At 37.9% G+C, this 18,039-nt stretch overlaps 1 protein-coding gene across 3 annotated transcripts in view; it reads right to left on the bottom strand.

Annotated features, from left to right (window-relative positions):
* Window positions 1-18,039, bottom strand: part of cntn5 (contactin 5) — a 99,463-nt gene that overhangs the window by 39,010 nt on the left and 42,414 nt on the right. For all 3 annotated transcript variants that reach the window (XM_035952914.2, XM_023280479.3, XM_023280480.3), the window contains exons 3-6: window positions 17,589-17,798; window positions 12,092-12,215; window positions 11,806-11,981; window positions 1,715-1,810 (exon numbers count right to left, since the gene is read on the bottom strand). In XM_035952914.2, coding sequence (XP_035808807.2) covers window positions 1,715-1,810; window positions 11,806-11,981; window positions 12,092-12,215; window positions 17,589-17,798 — 606 coding nt within the window. The remainder of the gene's footprint in view (window positions 1-1,714; window positions 1,811-11,805; window positions 11,982-12,091; window positions 12,216-17,588; window positions 17,799-18,039) is intronic.

An 18,039-nucleotide genomic window follows, 5' to 3' on the forward strand; every position in this document is an offset into this window, starting at 1 on the left:
GAATCCTCCCACTGCTAAGATTGTTTAACACTCCCTACACAATATGAATTTAAGGTATGACACGCTCGGACTCACTAAGGCATTCATCTTCAAATTCATCTAAAAACTTATTTTAGATGTAGGAGATCATTATTCATTTCATGTCAGCAACGTTGAAGAAATAAATTACATCTTACCTGCATTATGTATTTGAGCATAATCTGGAAGCATGAAAAAAGAAGCATCAGCTGCCTCCCATTTAAGTAACGCTAACTTTCTGAGTCTAGCAGGATTAGTGTAAAACCACTGTTTGTACAGATAATCACAGGCAAAACTAAACATTAAAGATGCAGAAGCTAGTTTTAGTTGAGGGACTGTAAGCTTTAAAATATAAATCTAACTTTTCCCATGCAAGGCTTCCTCATCCAGCGCTTTGTACCTCACTTTTTAATTATATTTTTAAACATTAATACAGTGAACATCAACAGGAAGCAAAAAAGAAATGTTATTACATGGCAGTAATATTGAACAAGCCAGTGCTCCTTCAGTTAAGTTGCAGGTTGCACACATGTGGCACGATACTGATGTGATTTTAGATTTATTTTCTAATTTCTTGCTGATTTGTCTCTTACAATTAATTTAGCAACCTCAAACAGACAATTCAAAACAGGAATGCAATGATTAAAATCTATTCGCATTTTTCTGAATTGCACTTTAAGCGGCTGAGCGGTTATAAATATATAATACATTCTGTATCGATTTACTCGGTCAATCTAATGCAAGTAATGTAACATGAGGGTTTTACACTGTGTCATTATGACTGAAACCTGCACCAATTTTGTAGTTTAGAGTAGCAAGACTGCAACAAATTCTAAATGACAGAAAATCACTATTTCCATTATGCTTCTATCAGTCCATAACATCATCTCCAGTGTTGGATTTTAATTACATGTCAATCACCTTTTCAACCATTTAAGAGAAAATCCTCCATAAAATGGTGGCTTGATTCATAAATTGTGTGTGAGGACGTACATACACCTGTGATTGTTGGAGAGTAATCTTCACCTACACTTTAAACCGTCTGTCATTACACATCCTTAATTGCATCTTTTTTTCTTTTTTTTTGATGCGCTATTTTGTCACTGACTCACTGGCTGCTATTATGACATGAAAAGCGGCGTCCAGAAACGGGCATCGGTGCTGAAGAGCAATTGGCATACATTCCCACGGGTGCAGAGTAGCAGTATGACAGAGCTGATGCAAACAGAAAACCTGGATGATTCATGACTCGCATAAGAGCTCACATTAGAGGACAACTGTAAAGTGGGATATTTCAAGATGTGCCATTCGAGAGCAGTGCCTATCCTCTGTCTATGTGAAGTAATTGGCTGCATAACATTTCTCTCCATTTCTAATGATCCAGCAAACTTCATCTCTGAGAATCTGGCTCTGTTGCTGCCATCGCTTATCACACTCATCATCTGAACAGCATGGATGGATGGATAGCAGAATGGACAGCTATATAAAAAAAAAAAATCATGAAAATACAATGTGATAAATAAATAAATATATTGAGAGCAATCCTTCACGTTGCCACAGTAATAAAAACATTACATGCTGTGATACAAATTATGACAAATAGTGACGGGTTCAAGAACAATCCCAAAGGAAATGGAGAGAAAAAACACATTTTGTTTTTCTTCTACTGAGTGCGACTGAACAGCTAAATTCTTACCTGGTGAATGAGGAGGAGGGGTACAGATGAGGACCACACCTTGACCTTCACGCACAGAAACTCCACCTCGGGTCTTGGGACTGAAAGCTCTAAGATCTAGAAAAGCATGAGAAGACAGCTAGCGATACAGGAAAATGCAAAATAGTAATGAAGAATTTTCTAAAGGAGCTAGAAAGTTTCTATTATTCCTGCAGAACTAATGCTTCAACATAACTGAAGATAAAGTTCACTCTCTAATTAGTGGTGGTACCTTGGGTTTCATACCTCGCATTCAAAAATCTGCAACCAGATAATTCCTGGAGATCCTGCTCAGAAATCAGCTTAATTAACTGATAAAATAGTTGCTGATTGATTTTAGGCCAATCAACCAACTGATGAACTGCCTTATCTTGTCTACACAGCGGTTGAACTGAACAAAAGTTAAGCTATGGCTCAAGTTGAGCAAACTAAGGTTCCTGATAAAGAAAGGACAAAGACTATTATCGTGGAGAAAACAAAACCAAAACAGCAGCAGTAGTGGGTGTCCATGATCAAAGTTAAACGGTTTACATGCCCACGCACTAAATAGCAATCTGCATCCGGCATTTGCACAAAATGCACCGGATTTCTACCATGACTAGAGGAGAATGGACTGGAACAGGATGACAAAGACAGTTGCAAAGCCATTAAAAACTATCCTGTAGATGCAACGGGCCACTGTTGTTGGACTTCAAAGTGATGGTCATTCTTTGTCTTGGTGCTCTGTAAGCTAAAGAAGAGTTTTCTCAATTAATTTCTGAATTTGTAGAGCTGATTGGACCAAATCGAATTTGATCACTGAATCTACGGTGAAGAACTGGAACATCTCGAATACCTTAGGTTTCAGTTTGAATGTATACATCGGTTTGTTTATGCTCTAATGTGGTTGTTTTTCACAGAAGTAGAAGAAAGTAGCTTTAATCTGAAATCCCAGAACTGAAGCCTTTTGGAACCTCATACTGGCTGTTTAATTTTTGAAGCACTGCCAAAAGTGTTGAAATCTAGTGGCAGGCTGCTTGACCCAGGGCGGGTCTCTGAGTCTGCACTACTTTCCTCCATCACTTTGAGGCACAGTGTTTACCATCACCCTGCAGCTGCTGGACAATTATTCCCTAAAGTGACTTATAAAACCTGCATCTCTGGGACAGTTAATAATGATCATGGTTCACGGCCTTCATCATACAATATACCATGCAGTCAACTTCTTGTCAAAGTTTATTTCTGTATTTTTCAACACATCAGTGCAGTTTCTTTCCCATTTTCACCTCATTACAGCACCAAGTTGCATTTCAATTTATGTACTGGTTGCATAAGCTTTGATATATTTATTTTTTTACATTTTAGCTCAGCCGGTGGTGACAGTCAATGTGATGCCTCCTGACTCACTATGAAAGAAACAGCTAAAAGACAGAGAGAAACAATATACAGAACCAAAAGGTTAATTTGACCCATTCAAAAAATTGTCAGACTGAGGAAAGAGGAGGTATCCTAACCATGTCAAAAAACAAATGAAATAATAACAGAGAATAGTAAATATTTCATGTGGTATGCTGCACCATCTCAGCAGAATCAGCTGGGACAGCAGACCGATATAGAATCTGAATTTGCGAGCGTTCAATCCACACTAGAAATCAATTTGCCATCTCCATCATTTTCTGTGTTTAAAACAAGCCACATCCGGGACTGAACAGAAAGTTTCTCAGCTCCTGACAGGGAGCGATTTTGGAATAAAAATACACAAAATTAGAAATTCTGAGCTACAGCTGACTACAGATAGCATCTCTTGGTGCCCAATGTTATTTATAAATTAACTAAGATTGATTGAACCTTTTACCAATGATTGATTTCCCACACACCGCTCTGCCAATTTAGATGTTAGATGCCTTTGTTCAAACTAGGGGCTGACAATATTTCAGTAAAATACATTTATTTTCCCTTGAAAATACATTAAATTGTGCTGTTTTGCACTTACTTGCACCTTACTGTTGATGTTTTTACAGGCAAGCTCAAGACCTACCTTTTTATTCAGACTTTTGATTGATTGTATTTATCACTCTTCTTAGAACTACTTGTTTTTTAATTTTAATATTTATTCACTCATTTCCATATTTTAGTCTATTCCATGTATCGATTTTTGCTTCATGTTTAATATTTTCTTATTCTGTTTGTCTTTTTTTACCCTTCACCCACATCCCTATCTATTATTATTATCCATCATTTCATTTTTATTCCTTTCATCTGTAAAGCACTTTGTTACATTTCATTTGTATGAAAAGTGCAATATAAATAAAGTCTGATTGCTTATTCCCTTTTGACTGTGTGACTCTCCCAGACACTTTTCAACCATCAAACTACCACTGAAATGTATTTCATCACGCTTCAGCCATGCAATATTTATATTTAATGACTATCTAAAATCTTATGCTCTCAATATTTCCCAATACTGAGATTTTTTTAAGATACTGTATCAAAATTCCAATATTTTGACACTACCACTGCCTTTGACTGCAATCGTAAAGACAGTTCCATCATCTTGGCCCATTTGGTGTGTGTGTGACGTGCGACTAATTTTGATTTATTTGTGCTAACAATGCGCCACAAGAGTTGGGATGGAAAGCCGATGATTGTCACTATGTTCACTATTGATTCACAAGCAGCTGTCACCAAACTGTCTTTTCTTGTCAGTGTAGCTTCCTTCTACCACTTTTCCCAGTGAAACTAAACCATAAATCACGTGTTACCTTTAATCAGTGTCTGTAATTGGCAGATAGACAATGGTCAGGCCACATAGATTTTTCATCTGTTGATAACCAGAGCAAGACGTGAAATGACTGAGTGAGTAATTAGTGAGTAAGTAACACAGACAAAAGACACAAGTACAACAACAGTAATTAGAGACCTGCAACATGACTGTTGGACTTGGCAGAAACTACATGTGTGTGTGTTTCTGTAGATACCTGCTTCTCTTCAATCATTCTGTCAGGCTGCATATGATAGAAAAAGAAATATTGTGTCTTCTAAAACAGCCTGTCTAATTTAATAAAAATATATGTGACTTCCTCCTTTATGCATTTCTATTTTGTGACTCTATAAAACTGCAACAGCATGATAACAATTCAGCCTACAGAACAGTATATCCAGTTTAAGAGACTCATTGCACTTGTTGAAAACACCCAGTAATGGAGGATGTCTTTCTTGGGAAACATCTCCAGGCACACGGGAAATTATACATTTTACATTCCCGGCAACAGCAACATTGGTCATTAGAGAGAAATCAGAGAGCCACCTACATAAACCTACCCCACTGTTTGATTGTCAAACGCGAGGTGCAATATAGACATAATGAGCTTGTCGCATGTGAAATGTTTAGAAAATAAACCAAATGCAGGCCAAGTGGGTGTTTCAGTTCAGAAATGAGATCAGCACTCATATATTACGGAACGAGGAAATAAAGTTCAAATGAAACTCTTTAACGACCTATCATTTCCCTTCGCAAACTACAATTATGTAACCGAATCAATATTAATGACTTTTTAATAATGTAAAGACAGCATGGTCATTAAAGCTTCCTCAAAAATTACAAGTCAACATATGTCCGTATAAATGTTTAAAATCCAGAAATGCAGTGATGAAATTTGCAGCAAGCAGCAGAGCAGGTTCTCAATGTAAATTAGTTATTTCAAGGTCAGTATGAATTCTATCAATGGGCAATAACTCCTGACAATGCAGGGCATCACACAGTGGCACGTGTGTGTGTGGATCTTTCAATGCTCAAGTCAAAGCATCCCATTAATGTCATTACTACTGTACTGCTCAGAGTGGCTCGATACCTGAGCCTCAGCCAGACTCACGTCTGCAAAGAGAGAAGAACTCTTTGGGGAGAGAGATCAGAGGCCTCCTTTCTGCTTGCTGCCTTCAAAGTCACGGCTGAAAAGCAGCCCAAGTGTGAGTTCAGCAGCTCAGAATTTCAAAACAAAAAGAGAGGGAAAAAAAAGCATCCTACTGAAACATCTTTGGAACAGTGTATATGACCGGTGGATGGAATATAGAGAGTCTTGAGAGAACCTTTCCCCATGCACTCTGGCTGGTCAGCTCTTAACCCTCCCCTGATATCCTGCATGAAACAGGGCTGTGTTCAGTGCGCCAGCTCGGCACAACAGAACCTGTCGACTAGACGGTGTCATTGAGTGTCTTTGTCCAGCCCCACAAAATCCATTCTGGCTACCACAACTTCAATTAACTTAGCCCATATGGCCTAAAAACTTTCCCCCCCCTGCAAGATACAGGCACAAAGCTAAAAGTTTAACAAGAAAAATGCAAATTCTCTCATATGTGTGACTGTAGGTACAGGGGCAAAATCTCAAGTAAGACAACAGTACCACAGTCTTAATACTGAAGTCAAACAGGCTGTTAACTGCTTAGTAAATAAGAACTAGCTCATTTTTTTCACAGGCTACATAGAGTATCTAACCATTCAGGTGAGTTGACTCTCAAATCCAGGGTTTCCAGAATCATATTATGGTAATATAGTCACCTGTGCTAGAGTTTCTCCACCAATACAGACTGAATTTATTCCATTCTTATGCAGTATAACATTAGGCTTATCAAGTTTCAGCATTCTGTCCTCGATTTAAACCTAACCTGAAACCTGCAGTATGTTTATGAAATTCAGACACTGCATTCAGACCAGGTTGCAGATCTCTGCTTCATATTATAGCAGCTGCAGTCTGTAATTCAGAGAATGACGTTTGCAATTTAAAAACATAGCTACAAGAGGCATGCTGACTGTAGGTGATAGAGAAATTGGATATTAACTACATAAGTCCAGTAGGTTGACCAATTTGTTTCAGGTCAATAAAGCATGCAGTTACTTCATTAAATCAGTCTGTTTATGAGGAGAGGAATTGCCCACATGTATCTGGATCATGTAAAGCAATCAACAACGGTACCACTGCATGGAAATGTGCAGTGCCAACATGAAAAGGGAAGAACAAGTTGAGCTCCACGCTGAGTGATAAATACCCACCATTTGATATGCTGAAAGAGCAAGGGAAGGTTCTGCATTCAAATGTGTGCTGCAGGGCACCTTTCTTTGTTTCTGTGGCTCGTCTTTTGAAGGGCCACATTTTAAAGGAATGAAGACTATTGCACAGTGGTGCTGCTGAATATGTGTACCGCATAAAGCAAAAGAAATGGTCACACAAATGTGTCACTTCGTAGTAAACAGCCATGGGTAATATTGAAGACAGAATAAATCTGGTCCAGGGATGAATTGACTAGATAGACCTTCTGCTTGCAGATTAGCAAGGCTCAAAATGCAGCAAACAGCAAGCTCATTTAGGAAACAACTGCAGCCTTTTCGATGGACATGATTTTAAATTCCTATTGTTGTTGTAATGACATTACAAAACAGAATATGCAGTTCTCTATAATCAAATTTTATCTGATATCTGTTAATGAAAAGCCTTATGTTTCCTGCATATAAATTAAATTATAAATTAGGAAGAATATAAAATTATTTTTACTTTTCCAACAATTGAATATCAATCTATAATTATGTCTGATAATGCAGACTATGGCTATTGACAATGGATGCCATTTACAGCCGACTGCCCTGCTCTCAGCGTCACTGATTATTTATGAAGGTGGAGCTCACCAGCACATACTGAGAGCAGAGAACCCACAGCTTCACAGGAAGTGCTACACACTTGAGGTTTTATCTCATTATACAGCACACAAACTCGAGTTGAAGATGACGATGCTTGTTATCCAAAAGTCGACCACTAACTGAGACATTACAAGCAATTTATCAAACAGCTGTTGAACAAGCGGAACAAAAACTTACAGAAACATGACGCAGCACGTGGTAACACACTTCACTCCAGTAAATAAGAAGAAGAAGAAGAAGAAGCGCAATAAAGACACATAATGATGTCGCCGGCTAATCAACATTTAATATTTTGTCGACAAAGTTCCCCCATTGCTCTTTGATCATCCACAGACACACGAATGAGCTACAAAGGATTGTCAATTATATGGTTGAGCTACGACAACTGAGCTGTGCATCTTAAATTTACTTGAATTCCAGAAGATTTTGAAACTGAAACCTCTGGAGAAATGTGCGTCCCAGCGGCATCAGGAGGATGACAGAGAAAATGAATGATGCTACAGGGTTATTAACCAGCTTAATGTAAAAGATCTGCACCTTCTGAACAGACGGCTTCAAGGGTTGCGCGCAATTTGTCGATTAAACAATTAAACATTACAGCTCTCACTAGTTGTCATCAGAAATACTAGTCGGTTTAACTCATTATTAACATTTTATTAGTGTATAATGCCAGTTGACTATAGTTACTAAGCTGTTAGGAAGGTAGCTGCCACTAGGGGGAGCTGCATCAAGAGCAAACATCAGCTTTCCTCACTCTGCCCTAAAACAAAAAAACTCTAAGTGGGACATCTTGTGGAAAAAAAAAGCATTATTTGGCAGTATTTTCATTGAGAAAATGAAAATCAGGCTTGGCTGCATCAGAATAAATTTACATGTAATCGATTGACAGAACAACGCATCTCCGTTAACCTGCAAGGTACACATTTTAAAGTTTATTTGTTAACTTTTAGGCTACTTAGTGAGTTTTTGCCATGCCATACAAGCGTTTATATTCAAGTTGCAAAAAAACACACATTTCAGCTGCATTTAAAATAAGTTTTGTTAATTGAAGAATGCGATTAATGGTTCACACAATTAATACACACAATAGCTTATTTTTTTTAAACTTAATGATTAAATTGTGCACAATTTTGATTGTTTTCTGTCTCTCTTTAACTAGTTCAACTTAAAATTTTCATTTAATGAAAGGGGAAATGAGTCTTAAGATAAACATCCCTTTAGTTAACTATTAATCAGCATTTATTCTGTAAAGTTATACTAGTAGTTTGTCAGTGAGGAAAACATTTATTAACCATGCCTTTGCCACAACACACAAATAATTGGCAGTTATTTATGTGTGTTTAGCAGTAAATATAAGTTTCACTGCTTTTTTTTTTTAAACTGTACATATGTAATACTGTTTGCTCTCACTACACCAAGCATCAGGAATTCCCCCACATGGACATTTCTGAGCTTTTTTTCCCCCAAGATGGCACAACACAACATTTGTGACAGGTGAGATGTGGGATGTGTTGCTTACTCAAATACTCTGGTACGACAGAGAAAACCGCACATTTATTCAGCGAGTGATATTTTAGAGCCGTGGCTGCAAACCTTTGCTAATGTACTGCACTGCGAGAAAATGATGTGATTCTGGGGAAAAGAGTCAAATAATAAGGATAGAACTTTATAGGCGATTATAGGCAATTTCTACAACACCTTGAACTTGGCGCAGTCTGTCTGTCGCTGCATCTTTCCACATTATTCCCTGTCACGCCTCCAACAAACAGGACAGTGACTGACCCGACTGTTATGAAAACTAGAAAATCCAATTTTGTGCAAAGGTTGCTTGGCTGAAGCTTATATGTGACAAGTGGTCCTAATCTCGGCTGCCACAAGTGCCAGTCAACCAAACACGACCCCAAACATACCATCACCTCAAATGGGCTTGGTGATTTCTACTGACTACTTTGTTTAGTGCAGATTTTCGCAGCAAAGTTGCATGTAGCAGGTTGATAGCCTTGCAGAATAGAGAAATAAGCACATCATATACTATGCATTGATGCTATTAAAACCTTCCTTTCACTAAATTTAACAAAACAATATTTTCCAGCTCATTTTTTTTACCTCAACAGTCTTTAAACATTACAGCTCCACATGGCTAACACTGAGCACATGGATTATTAACGTATCAGTACATCACCAAAGCCATTTCTTCATTTATATTGACACACATGCTGTTTATACCAACACAGCATGTGCTCTTACTAAAAAATGGCTAAACAGATGCTAAATAAACTGCACATTTCACCACCAAGCTTCTCTAACATGCCAGTATCACCCCTGCAGTTAGCGACAGTAATGAAGGAATCCCTCTTTTCCTCCAGTCATGACTGTCACGCAGTCCTCCTGCTTTAAAAATCTACTTAACCTACTTAAGTAAAATTACGTAAGTATCAGCAGCAAAATGCAAAGTAACTGTACTAAAGCCAAAAGTATTGGTTTGGTCCCTCTGACTGAAATTATAGATGACACCATTAGATGATGAATACTGAAGCATCAGTGTAAAAGCAGCATGTTGTAGTTGCTGCAGGTGGAGATAGTTGAACTACTTTATATGCAGTTATATATGCAGATAGATCTGAGGGGTTGTCAGATGATTAAAAAGAAAAACAAAGTTCTAATACAGAAATCTGCTTTGAGTTTTTGGTCTTTTCCTCTAAGATTTTTAGTGAGATATTGAATCATTGGAACATTTATAGAAATAAAACCCTATGAGGAGCTTGGAGGGGAAAAAAACTGCAGTTTGTTGGAGCTGTTTGAAATGTTTTTTTTGTCAGAAGTCATAAGCCAGGAAGATTGAGAAAAACTGGTTCAATCTTTAGCAATGTGTTCTATCAAAAAGATTATTGTATTATCCATTGTGTGCAATGCTCATACTAAAGCTGTTAAATAAATGTAGTGGAGTAGAAAGTGCAGTATCTCCCTCTGAAACGCGGTGGAGTGGAAGTATAGAGCGGGAGGTTTGGAAACAATGTCTGGAGCCAATTTCTAGCAGGTACCAACACAGTGTGATACTCGAGTGCTCATGTTGCTTGCTGCTAAGCAGGCAGTTCTTGAAAAAGATGGCAAAACTTTCCAGCGTTATGCTATTTTTATGGGAGTTAGTTTTGAACTACAACACAGTGAAGGAAAAATCAGAGGAGGCACTGCAAAACACTGCACCCATTCTTTAGGACACAATGCTGGCAAAATATCATATAAAGAGAATTTTGCAATTTGCCATAATGAATTTGATGGGTAACAATGCCAAACCAGTGCACAGTGTTCATGCAGAACTATAAAAAGCAAGTATTGTATTGGTCACTTTCAGCCCCACTTTAAAAAAAAAAGGCCTCAAGCTCATTTATTTTAAATATGTATGTGACCCTTAAGTGGAGAGAGGAGGAGGCGAGGATCTGGACAGTTGAGAGGACAGATGAGGGTACATGCTGAAGGGCAGCTTGTGTTCCTCACAAACTAGCAGCACTTTTTTTGAAGCCCGTGTCTGTGCTTTACCATCTGGCCATTTCAGCCTGCCAGTGCAGTCTGGCTCATATTTAAATTGGGACCGGTCTTCCTTTGATTTTCGTTCACTTTTTTGATCACATTTATACATATGAAACTTTATGAGGGAGAATAAAAAACTGAAGTGAAAAAAACCCTTAAGTTTTGTTGGCCTTAAGAGAACGGTGCTTGAATAGAAGATGAATCAATCCCTGTCTTCATAGTTTTAGTCTAATCTTGCCATTTGTTTCCTAAGTAATTCTGTAACGACTGTAAGTCCCCATAACAGCACATGAGACCGTGTACTTTTCTTTCTAGCGAAAGCTCAGTGACTGAGAAGGCAAAGTTCCCTGTAGACATGCCAGTAAGGCTATTATGGTCATTGCTCCTGAGGAAACTGCAGCATACACCAACAATGCATTTTCCTCGGAGCATACTGCCCCTGGTCTTTCCATGTGAGCTGCCTTAGCCTATGATGATGTTTTGGAGGTAGGCCAGGGGATTACTGAGGGAAGAAATGTGATTTTTTTGCTCTCATTTACCACTGAGACAAAGCATTTGAGGGCACATACCCTGTTAGCAGTGCAACTAAACAGTATCAGATGGAGCCAGTGGGAGCTACATTCAGCAACAGAACCTAACTGTAGACGGCATAGTGTTTATTTACCCCTGGAACCAAACAGGTTTATTTTGACTCAGAGAGACAAAGAGCTTGAAGCCAATTACTTGCTTCATCTGAGAGGCAAATCCTTCACACCCTCAGTCTGACTAATAAAATGTACATTTATTTCTTTTCCAACACAGACACACAGATTCTCCTGCAAGGGTTTCCAACTGTTATTAGATTATCATATAGGATGAATTTTAAAATATTACTTACATGCAAACTGTAACAGGGCATCTCGACTTAGCACAGTCCCAAAGCTGTTCACTGCTTTACACTGGTACTTCCCAAAGTCAGTGATTTCACTCGCATTGGCAATAATTAAGTTTCCATCAATAAAGCTGTAGCGGTAATCTGCATCCGAATCCACTTCTGTCCCATTGATGTACCAACTGAAAAACATAAGAAGAATAGCAGATTTTAATACATTTGTGATGAATGACAAACTAATGAGCTGTGAAAGCTGAACCGCAATTAGGAGACAGACAAATATATGTTGCACCTGTATGTGGGTGGTGGATTCCCTCGTGCCTCGCAGTGCATCACCACTTTCTTTTCATCAGAATCCAAAGGAAAAATAGCATCATCTGGTTCTTGGATAAAAACAGGTCCAAACTCTTCACTTTCTATGAAGGCGGGGAAAAAAGAAACAAACAAAAAAACAAAGAGATAAAGGCGAGGATGATTGCAATTATCACAACAGGAGCACCACTCAGTTTTACTATCCAATTACCTTCGCTATTATTCCCCAGCTTGGTTAGTGGTGGAACCATAGCAAAAGAAGATGTACAGCTCCATAAAGCGATGCAATTATAAACAACAAAATAGACGGTAACAATAACTAGCACGGCACTCTGCAGCAGACAGTCGATTTTGGGAAAGGTGATATGCAATAATGTGCAACTGATCTGGCTGTTTGACACTAGAAAGGCACATTAGTGAGTCAATGACGAACCCTGGAAGCTGTTTTAATTCTAAAGGAGACAATGTCTTAAGCTAGAAGTGATCATATGATGAGTATACTGTTAATCTTGTTGGATATGATTCATATTATTAAAAAAAGAACATTAAAATGTCACCTTTAGGTTCAGCCCTTGAGCTGTCATTTACTTTTACACCTTTTGGCCGAATGCTTGATCCAAGTGAGAACTTTGCAGTAATATTTCTTGGTCAGATTTGGGAGTGAACTGCAGGAAGTGTACATCTCCTGTCTCTATGGCTTGCTTCCTACTTTCACCTATTTCATATTAAAGCACGCTCATTCAAATAATGTTGTCCAGTGGTAAACAACCGTGTTAAAGGAGCTATAACATTAGGAAGATACTGTTATCTTTCATCTCTTCTCACGGATCTGTTTCTGTCCTTCGACAGAATAATATGATGACCCTTCCACTGAACAGAAAATAGGCATTTTTTTATTTGTCAAGGGAGGAAATCTTACAACACAATCTTATTTTTTTTTCCTTGTCAGTCCTCCAACATGGTTTACTGCCTTTGTAATAGTCTGCAGCAGGCTGTATTTTTATTTATTTTTTTTAAATAACAAGCTCTAAATAAAATAAGCCTATAGTAAAAATGTCATCTACAAAAATGATCCCATCTGGAATTCAGACATTTCACAGCAAGTATTTAGTGTGTGTAGCTCTTATCTTTATGCATTGCTATGATATAACTCAATTAATGTAAAAAAAGAGGCAGAACATTGCATTTAAATTACAAGAGCTCAATTCAAATGTATATGTTCATACCCTTCATGTATTGTTTGACTGCAATATTCTGCACTTTAAATCCAATTCAATTCTGCACACATACCAGCATTAAAATCCAATCAAGAATTCTTACATAGTTTCAGATACTACACACATGTGAGTGTAATTCAAGCCTACATGCTACCCTCAGGTGATCTTTTCAGCTAGATTAGGTTCTGTTATTCAACCTGTAGGTAAATTAAGCAGTAAACTTTAACATATAAATGCTACACGAATCGCTACTAGAAAATTACCACTCACGCTTTAGCCTCATTATAGTCTGCTCCCTTCAAAAGATATCCCAAGTGTAAAGAAACCTGACATTTAGAGCCCTGATTATCTGTCATTATAAGGCACAAGGCATAATCCATGTGTGTGTAGTGTGCAAAGGAAATACTGTCACACTTTTACTCCTTTCATGGGTTGAAGGTTGCCGCATGCATGGGTCACACATGGAAATAATGAGGGATACATTATTATTACTATGGCCATGAAAAATGGAGATTTACCTACTTATTTTAAATCCGTGCCTCCTCATAAAACAGGCTTCAGTAGCAAATACCCAGCTGAATGGTGCAAGATAGAAATCACTCATACTGTCAATCAATTTGTTATATCAATATGAAATGTAAATGTAGAAATGACAGACGTTTTACAGCATCAGGAGTACAGGAGAGAAACACAACACCAGGAAAATGCCACAGATTAGATGAGAGATTAAAGAAATCTGACACCTGACAATGACAAAAAAAGTTGAATCTAATGTAATATAGAATTAGTCCAGGGAACGATTCATTAACTAAAGAAATAAAAATGTAATTAAATTTAAAGATAGACTTATGAATTTAAAGCAGGATAATTCCGTACTATCTAACAATATATTTATTAAGTTAGTGACGGCATATAGCCAGAGAGTGTTTTAGACATTAATGCAATGAAATTTACATGAAAAACAAAAATGCACTTCACTGAAAGCTTAAATTACAAATGCATATATAATGTAAATTTTACAATATTCTATTTAATCTGTACAAGTATTACACCTAAGCGGCACAGTTTCTTGATCTCAAGTTCTCCTGTTGTTGATGTAAAGTCGCTCTCATGTAAAACCTGAACTCTCCCACATATCGATGTGTTTGTTGGTCTGGTGTTTTCTGCTTGACAGTCCCTGTTGTAATTCTCTTCTGTTTCTTCAGAGCACTCTGCTCTTTGATCCAGCCTTCTGTTAACACACAAGTGATGCACTTAGTTTGGAAGGCTTTCCAGGTATATTGCATCTCCGAATGTCAGACTGTATGAAAGACTGCTGTGTTCTTCAAAAGAATTGTTCTACAGAGGACAATGTATTTATGAAGCTTCTACGCCCTGCAAACATTTGGTCTTCGTATTTGCATGTATGTAATTTATTGCACTATATATGTGTTAATGCTGTTTATTTAAACAGAAATAATCACGCTGAGCATTTAGATTCATCTGGATTGTATTTGATCTGCGACAAAACCAATACAACAATGCAAGTCACTCCATTTTGAATGCTTGTCACCATTTAGGAATGAAGTGACAAAATGAGAATCATGGCTTTTTTCTCAGGGTATATGAAATCTTTCCAACCCTTTGTCAGCGATTCACTGTTCTACAGGGAAATAAAAAGCTTTTGAAGTAATATCCTAATCACTGGGGGAAAATGAATCAATATTAAGTTGCAAACCTTGCTATGCATATAAAGCAAAGCACCGCAGCGCTTGTAGCGCTACTAGCGCTAAAAATAAATGAAAGAAAGACAGGTCTCTACATTTTCTACATCTTCTTTTTCACAGCGTTGACTCTGTCCATCCATAATTACACTGAACAGTATCAGTATGCTGCACCTGCCTTGCTTAGCTTGGGGAGTGGGTCATGAAGTATGATAAAATATTGCTATTTCAAACAAAACTGGAAGATTTCTGGTGTGAGGTTCAGCTTAAAAAAATCAAGAGGTGATGCTGGATACTATCAAAGCCCAGCAGAGAACTGGGAGAGAACACCGGTTTCCACCACGGGACATAGTAACTGCAATGAATTATAAATCAGTAATTGTGATGACTTTATATGATGGCTTCTGGTTGTGTTCAATTCTCCAATTAATTGTTATCTCCCAAACTCGAGGGATTTTGCATAAAAAAAGGCTGCAATTGCCACGATATTCAATAGATGTGGATGCAAACACCTTCAAATTAAAGCTGAAAATTGGCACTTAGCTTTACAGTTATTGTTTCATTGTAAATTCAGTGTGTTGGAGCTCAGAGCCAAAACAGGAGTGTCATTGTTCTTCCTGATAGTGCTGTAATTCTGGTTAACACCTGGACCTGTTTCTAAATCAGTATATAATATATATTGTGTTGCAGTCAGCCATAGAAAATGGTGTTTCGCTTGAGCTCACATGTGAAACTAATTGAAGGTTTGATTGACTTCAAAGAATTAAATAAATAGACACTGAAGCACAAATGTTTCATTTTGCCATAATCATCAGATGTGAGACAATATGGGAGACAATTTATATTGTTTTGAATTATTTCTGGAACTGTGTCAACCTGCAATACATTTTTCTGATCATCTGAAAACACACGAGTTAAAAGGAAAAGTGAGATTTTAGTCAGTGATTCTAATCCAATACACATTTTGCCAAATTCAGTAATTAACTCCACTAATTAAAGAATGATGGTGAATCTGGCTTATGCTAACTTTATCTAAGTTTTTTAAGAAGCTAAATATCCACAGTCTTTCTCCAGAATCAGAAGCTCTCCCTTTTAAGGACATACGCAAGAATACAACTCGTCTAAATCAGTCAACTTCAAGTGCCATGGCCATCTGTCAGTCACAGAGCCAAAAAGCAATAACCCCTTTACCCACAAAGGTGCATTTCTTTTTGGCATACATTTTGTCCACTGAACATCAATCCTGTCCACTGGTATAATGATCTTGTCACCACTGACAATGAAGAGACATTACCCTCACCTTGGTTATAGAGACGTAAGTCATTTTATGGCTACATAGTGATAATGGTGTCAGAAAGTAAAAAAGAAAAGAGCGAAAGATGTCCAGCAAGGCACAAAGAGGACTGAAACAGAAATAATGGCAAAAAGGAAGAAAAAGAAGGCAGGAATTGTCACTCCTATTTGGTGGCTGCTTTTAATGTGACTAACGTCATTACTCCCAATGTGTGCTGATCCTGTTTGCCAATTCAGCAACTACTTCAGATTTCCATTAATTAAGCACTCCAGATGCAATAAGCATGATGTGATTAATCATATAATAAAGCATCCAATGTGTCATTACATTCTCCAGAATTATTCATTCTTCAAATCAGGACAGCAAGTGACCCATATAAATTTATGAAATTGTGTTTCCTTGCTGTGTTTGTGGTAATAAATCTTGCCTTCTGACAAAGATATCCATTAAATCTACAGCTTCTATACTGACAGGAACACAGAGAGAGCTGGATATTGCCATGATCCCACTTCAATTTCATGAAGGGCATAACCCGGGCCACGGCAGACCATGCACAGTGATAATGGATAGGTAAGATTCATTTTCAGACCAAATCCAAACTGACAGGAAGCCTGTACAGATAAAGTGAGACTAGAGATGGCAGACTGTTGGCAGAGTGCTGAGATAGCACCATGAATTCACACCAATCACATTTGGAGGAGTCCAGCTACACTCTGAAGTGTCCACTTTTAGTTTGTCGATTTCAGCAGGTGAGAACACTGTCATCAAAACTCGTGTTGAACCTCCCATTTGTGCTAAAACTACCTAAAAATTCAGCCTTCTGTTGTGCATAATGTGACTACAGGCCAAATGGTCAGAGCTGAATGTGTCATCCAGGACTAACAACAGTAAATAACCCCCAAAAAAGTGAAGCTCTGCAGGCATAAGGAGACAGATGCTGACAGGTGCTGACATATATTTAGCAATAATCATATTCAGCGTTTCCTTCCTGCTTTCCTAACTAATGAACACCGCAGTGTGTAAATTATGTCAAAGTGTGCACAAGTGTTCATTATCCTTGGCGAAAGTTGCGGATGAAGTCTGTGCAGGAAGACATGTTTTCAAATCGTCCCATTAATGAGCCATTTTTATTTAGATTTGCTTTTGTGTACAGTTTACTTCTCTGTGTGAAAGTAAACTTTGACAAACCAAAAGGAAAACTTTTCCATTTTGGTTCAGACAAGAGCAAACAAACTGTAGGTTTGACTGCACCATTAGTTTTACCTTCACTCCTGTAGTCCTCCTGAGAGCTGAGCAGGCTCAGGGCTGACAGAGGGTGACTGGAGAAAGCAGGCCAGTCAGGAGTCGCCAGCCCACCACTGCTGTGTTGTCGAGGTATGCTGCGAGGGCTGAGCACTGACGAAGACCTGTCTGCTTTCATTCGTAATACCGCTGCATATGATATAGGCCTTGCTGCAACAGCTCTTGCAAAATCTGAGGGAAAAAAAGATGAAACAGTCAGGATTTTAAGTGAAACTGAAGTTGAATTTGTCAAACGTGAAAAAAAGGTTCTCTAAACATTTAGAGAAACATTTGGAGAGGAAAGAATGATGCAATTGCTTGCTTATAAAGAACAGCACTATTCTACTATTCTGTGTCTCATCCAGCTCTATCAAACTGAAGTCAGTTTTCTATTGTGTGAGAAATCAAATAATTTGCAACAAACTAGGGTCTA

This window comes from Amphiprion ocellaris, chromosome 7 (assembly GCF_022539595.1).
Source record: "Amphiprion ocellaris isolate individual 3 ecotype Okinawa chromosome 7, ASM2253959v1, whole genome shotgun sequence".
In the NCBI taxonomy this organism is placed as follows: Eukaryota; Metazoa; Chordata; class Actinopteri; family Pomacentridae; genus Amphiprion; species Amphiprion ocellaris.